The 6,238-nt window shown below is 37.1% G+C and overlaps 1 protein-coding gene across 2 annotated transcripts; it reads left to right on the top strand.

The window, feature by feature from the left end:
• The first annotated feature begins 344 nt into the window (after positions 1-344).
• LOC107677633 (zinc finger BED domain-containing protein 4-like) lies at positions 345-6,232 on the top strand. Of its 2 annotated transcripts, XM_016472617.1 has the most exons (4): positions 345-446; positions 527-723; positions 3,466-3,726; positions 4,461-6,232. In XM_016472617.1, the coding sequence occupies exons 2-4, from the start codon at positions 556-558 to the stop codon at positions 6,213-6,215; spliced, it is 2,184 nt and encodes a 727-aa protein (XP_016328103.1). In that variant the 5' UTR covers positions 345-446; positions 527-555; the 3' UTR covers positions 6,216-6,232. The 2 variants fall into 2 exon arrangements, with proteins under 2 accessions (XP_016328103.1, XP_016328104.1); XM_016472618.1 differs by lacking the exon at positions 3,466-3,726 and having other exon boundaries at positions 345-723.
• The last annotated feature ends 6 nt before the right edge of the window (positions 6,233-6,238 follow it).

Consider the following 6,238-nt stretch of genomic DNA (forward strand, 5'->3'; position numbering starts at 1 on the left):
GGTTTTATTATAGTAAAAGTGTGGTTAGGTAACCATGTTTTTTGGGGGGTATTAATTACCATTTTTGTAGCCACAGTTTTACTACTAACCATAAACTATGGTTAGTAGTAAAACTGGTTAACCATAAACTATGGTTAGTGTAGCAAAACAATGGTTAATTTGTGGTTACCATGGTTTAACTATAGTAACCATGTTTTTTTTTTGGTAGTAAAACCATGGTTAATTTTCGTAAGGGTTTGGAGACCCCTGGTATAGTGTCTCTGCTCCATGCTAGCAGAAGGTGGCGGTAATTAGCTATTTTAGTTTGCCCAACGCCCGAAACAGCAAAGGGAAGAGAGAAGAACTTGTTTCATAGGAACTGCGCCTCTGTTGTTCGGTAGTAACGGATACGTTATTTGGATTACATAATTAGATTACAAAAACCAAGATTCTGCAAATAGAATATGGTACATTTTATTTTTTTATTACACGATTACACATGAATCAGCAAGTGTAATTTACTGTTTTTGTTAGTACGTTTTATAAGAGCTGTCCTCGCCGGAGCTTCGTGTGAAGATGGAGCAGTCTCGTTCAGCATTTGACCACTGGATGCACAAACACCACTTCACGTTCAGGGACACAAGAGGGAGAAACATTACTGTTCAGTGCAACCTCTGCCTCCCAAAGATCAACATCTTATCCACTGCAAGGGACTCGACGTCTAATCTAAAGAAGCATTTGGAGGTAACGTTACATGTGCACGTTTTCTCAATTTAACACCCAACGATTGTGTTTTTATTGTATATTTGAGTTAGCAAAATGCAAAAGTAGACTGTTTTTGGTAGATTCTCGGTGGAGTACAGAGAAAAACTTTTGTTACACTCTAAAATGTGAATACAAAGAAACGATGTATGATCAAATTTAGTGGCTTATAAACACAGGTAGGCACTGATTTTCACTTTATCTGGTTTTCAGGCGAAGTTTTAAGCGAAAACTGGGACATATGACCAACAAAGTGGGAGTGGTTTTAAATTTATAGTAAACAAATTTATTTTGGGAACAGTGATAAGTTAGATGTTAGAGTGCTAAATTGGGTCTAGTATTAGTATAATATCCAATCATAAATGAAAAAGCTTCATTTGAAATCGATTAAGTTAGTGCAGGTGGGCAGAACTGTTCCTGACATTTCTATAACAAACTCTTGTTCTGCGAACATAATAATGATTACATCAAAAACGTTAGTAACATTCATTTACTTCGGGTAAATGTTAATGTAAGACGTGGTCATTTGGGAATGAGGGGTAATACTGCATGTAACGTTAGTTTGTTTATTGTGCTTTGCTGAAGGAAAACATGGCGCTTATGTCACTATTATAAGTGATTCGCAACGACATCTTACTGTATGTTTGTAAAATAAAGTCTAAAACTATCGAAACATGCATATCCTCCGTAAATTTACATTTAAAGAAGAGCAAATGCTCGTCTGAGAAAATGGCGGACGGCGGCAGTTGTCATGGTGGATTGGTCCATAAGGTTTTTTTTTTTTAAAGGCGGGCTTCGCGAAGTGTTTCACTTTGTTATATGAAAAATGTTATCTCCGAAATCGCCCCCTATTCCCTATATAGTGGACATCATGTGGTCTACTACAAGAGAAAGGAGTGAATGGAAATTGCAGATCGATTTGATGTAAATATCGTGCGCTGGAGAGGGCTGTGGACTGACAGGGGTGTAAATGTACTCGATAATATTTAAGTGAAAGCATGCATACTGAGTCAAAATTTTACTCGAAAGTCCAAGTTTCTAGCCAAAAACATACTTGAATGAAAATAAAAATGGACAATTTTAAAATGTCATGATACTGATTTTTAAAGCCACTTTTTGTGATCCCAGTTCAGTGCTTCTATCTGCAATAATTGTTTATTTGAGGCACTGTTTTTTTTGTTTGTTTCTGAAAATACTGATATGCGAATTAGCTATATTAATCAGCATATCATGTTACTAATTTAATTGACAAAGTATGGTGTTTAAGTAACAGTATAAGTATTAAGTTTAACGTGCACTTAAGTAAAGTCCAGGTAACCCCAAAATAATACTTAAATATAGTAATCAATTAAAATTACTCTGGCTGTCGCAACAACAACAAAAAACAACACTTTTTTTCACATACACTATCATTCAGCGAGACCGTTACAGTATAACGTTAATGTTCAGGTACATTTTTTTTGTTTTCTTGTTTTAAAAAGGTAAATACTTCTGATATAAGCAATCAAAACTGTATCGAATTGTTTTTGTAGTTTTGTTACACTTATTCATACATAGTGTAGCCTAATTGATAATAAAAATACCTTACGGTAATGCCCCAAAAAATAATTAATTTATGATTGTGCAGTAATACTCCTCTTTACAGTCTTTTTCTCTGGCTTGCACCAATAAAAATACCATAATCATGGATTATGGGTATTCTCTAGTTTGTCAGCGTTGTAGGATATAGGGCTAGGCAATCTGACCAAAAATCTGTATCACGGGTTTTTTTTTTTTTTGGTGGTTTCACGGTTCATTTTTCCCCTGACTGGGCCTTTATATGAATTAGAATAATAATTATGTTACTAATTATTTAAGTTTCATAAATTGTTTTGTGCTGGGTTATTTGCCCAGTTAAAGAAGTAGTTGTGTGTTATTAATAGTTCTAATATTTCTCTAACAATTAGTCAGAAGTGTATGTAATTAACAGGGATCCCCTATCAATTCACGACACTGTCTATGTTGCTTAGCCACTTCTACCAGTATGCCGTTTTTTTTGAAAATTCATACCTTGTGCGTAATTTAAACCAGTTTACCGTTTAAACCGGTATATCGCCCAGCACTAGAAGGATTGATTGAGTGCACAGAATAATCTACACCATGGTTTCATGTAGATTAGATTTCATAATGCACTATATAAGGGTCTGGGGCAATTTCAGAGACAACTGAACTTCTATAGAGATTGTTTAGGACATGTTAGTTCATTACAGTATGACGAATACAGTATACATATAGTATACAGCTGTATATATAGAGAGTAAATAATGCACAAATCTGTACATAAATCTTCTGTTCCAGATTCATACACATTATTTATTAAGTATTATTTAAATGTTTCTGTTCTCATGTCAGATATGTATGTATGTATGCATGTATGTACCAAGAGCTTCTTAAAAACCACAACAAATTCCTTGTGTGTTTGCGCACACTTGGCGAATAAAGCTGATTCTGATTCTGAATAATTATCATTCATCAAAGCACTTTATCTGTTCCAACTAGCAATGTAATGGTATGATGATTTTACGGTACACGGCTTTAAATACAGACATTATTATAGTATAAATAAGGATTTTTATTTTTAATAAAACCAAAGAAAATAAAAAAAAAATGTCCATTTAATCTACGTTTAATTAAGAGAGAGCCATAAAAAATGTCTAAATTGCGACTTTCTCCTTTTCGTTTAAGTGTCACTCACCTTGCCAGATGCGCAAACGCCAGCACACCGAAATGTCGGAGCCTGAGCCTCTTTATCTCCCACCCAAGCGGCTGAGGTCCGCTGTATGGGAGTATTTTGGGTATTTAAAAGACCCAGGAGGCACCATCGATGTTGATGGTTATCCAATTTGTAGAATGTGTCGGAAAAAAGTGTCGGCTCGGGCAAGCAACACCTCAAACATGGCACACCATCTCCGTGACCACCATCCCAAGGAATTTGCAAAGATGAATGTAAGTGGAAATACTGTGAATTGCTAATAAATAAAAGGTAATAAATTATGGATCCCCTTTCATAATTTTTTTGTGCTTTCTGTAAACGTCTTATGCAACAAATTACTGCAGGCCGACTGTTTAATGCGGAAGAATTAATCAATAAATAAAATTACTGTGAGAAAAAAAACAGCAACAACAAATGTAATAAATTATTATAATGTTTTCATTGTACCGTGATGAACTCATACCGTTACACTCCTAGTTCAATTCACCTCAAAGCCACTGTCCCACTGTGTCCAACATGATAAAGGGATAGTTCACACAAAAATAAAAATGGTCATCATTTACTAATTATCAGGTTGTTCCAAACCTGCAAGTTATTGTCTTTTGTGAAACCCAAAAGAAGGCATTTTGAGAGAATGTTTTGGCCATACAGTGAATGTTAGTGGGGTCCAAAACAACATTGGACCCCTTTGACTTTCATTGTTTGTACAAAAGCAGTTTCAAGAGGGACTCATATCCTTCATAGGTCATTCATTTATTATTGATTTCAAACCTGGAAGAAATAAATATTCGCAAAATACTCTTATTGAATGAATGAATCTCTATTGAATATTACATTTTCTAGGGCGATACATACTTATCATTTAACGTCTTTAAGTGTTTTAGCGTTTAATCTGCCTTGGTTTCACCAAGTTTAAGTACCGAAAATAAATGTTGTCTTGTTTTGATTCATTTTCTTTGTCCTCCAGAGAAAGCATTCCGTGGTGTGTAGGAGAAGAATAAGAGATACACCAAGCAGTGAAGCACCAAGCAGTGATGGACCAAGCAATTATGTGCCAAGCAGTTATGGACCAAGCATTGTGGAAAATCAAACGGCAGAACCGTCTGAAGCAAAAGAAGCTAAGATTGATCCCACCATTTATTATCAAACATCACAATCAAGGCTAAATACTCTGGTTTTCAATTTTATCGTGGAGGATGTGCAACCCATTTCAATTCTAGAGCAACCTGGTTTCAGGAGGTTGATTGAAGTTTTAAGCAGGGGCAAAAAGGTAATGAGTCAAAACGCTTTTATCACCAGACTTGAAGTAGCATTCAATAAAATGAAAGGTGAGCTAAAAGCAAAACTCGACAAAGTGCAGACATTATGTACAACTGCTGATGTATGGTCTGTGCAGGACAGAAGTTATTTTGGAATGACTTGTCACTGGCTTGAGGACAATCTAGAAAGGAAGTCTGCTGCTCTTGCCTGCACAAGAATCCCCATCAGCTATACTTGTGAATCCATCATCGCTAAAATTCAAGAAATTCATTCTTCCTATAACATTGAGAGCAAAGTTCAGGCCACCGTCACTGACAATGGTAATAATTTCATTAAAGCCTTCAAAGAATTCTCTTCTGAGGATGACCAAGATGTGGAGCAAAGTCATTTTGAGGATTTGGGCAGTATTCTTTGTGATGGAGAAATGGGTGGAGACTTCTTTCTGAGTTATTTCTTGCCACCCCACCAACGGTGTGCCTCTCAAACACTGAACTTGATTGCCTCAAAGGATCTAGCAGATGCCGTCTCAAAGGGACCGGCAGGTAAATTGCACAGCAGCGCAACTGAAAAATGTGCAGCAATATGGCACAAGACCCAAACTTCCACTGAAGCTGCTGATGCAATGGAATCCATTGCAAAAATGAAATTCACAGTTCCTTGTCTGAATCAGTGGAGCTCAGAATACTACACCATTAACAAGCTAATGTCACTTACTGATTCACAGCTCAACGAATTGACCGAAGTCTTGGGTGTTCCACGTTTTACACCTGATGAATCTGCGTATCTCACAGAATATACTGACGTCTTCAAACCAGTGGCTTTTGCACTTGACCTTCTACATGGAGAAGAAAAGTGCTTCCTTGGCATTGTGATACCAACGTTGTTGACTCTTAAAAGGAAGCTCGAAGAGAAGGCAGCAAACACCCGCCTTTTCTCCAAGGTCATTGACAGCACCGTTAGGGCAATTGACTCTCGCTTCAAGCAGGTGTTTGACAGTTCTAATGCCAGATTGGCCACAGCAACCATGCCACAGTTTAGACTTTGGTGGTTACCAGAAGATGAGAGGGAGGGTCTTCGAGCACAGTTGATCACTGAAGTTTTACAGGTCGACCAAGGGACCGAAGAAACTGAGACCAATGGAGGCTCTGTTCATGAGGATGAATTCTTCTCGTATGGACCTGGAAGTTCTGGCAACAAAGGTGGAAAGAGGGAAGCAGCGGAAGAGGTGTGGCTGTATCTTCAGGGCACAAACAAAGATCTGAAATGCTTAAATGAATTTCCAGGAGTGAAAAAAGTGTTCATCAAGTTCAATACAACTCTACCCTCAAGTGTCCCAGTACAACAGCTCTTCAACAATGGGAGCAATATTGTGACCCCAAAAGGACATCACCTCTCAGATGAAAATTTTGAGCGTGTACTCCTTTTACGTTACAACAGCAAAATCACCACTGCTTTGGAATAATTCATGGGGTAACACTGCTGATG

Source organism: Sinocyclocheilus anshuiensis, unplaced genomic scaffold (genome assembly GCF_001515605.1).
Source record: "Sinocyclocheilus anshuiensis isolate Anshui unplaced genomic scaffold, SAMN03320099.WGS_v1.1 scaffold873, whole genome shotgun sequence".
Classification (NCBI taxonomy): Eukaryota; Metazoa; Chordata; class Actinopteri; order Cypriniformes; family Cyprinidae; genus Sinocyclocheilus; species Sinocyclocheilus anshuiensis.

What these genes read in the sequence shown, in the direction of transcription:
- LOC107677633 (XM_016472617.1), top strand. Translation starts at nt 556, where the DNA reads ATGGAGCAGTCTCGTTCAGCATTTGACCACTGGATGCACAAACACCAC. An exon ending in ATCTAAAGAAGCATTTGGAG is followed by an intron (nt 724 to 3,465) that starts GTAACGTTACAT and finishes TTTTCGTTTAAG; the next exon opens with TGTCACTCACCTTGCCAGAT. An exon ending in AGGAATTTGCAAAGATGAAT is followed by an intron (nt 3,727 to 4,460) that starts GTAAGTGGAAAT and finishes TTTGTCCTCCAG; the next exon opens with AGAAAGCATTCCGTGGTGTG.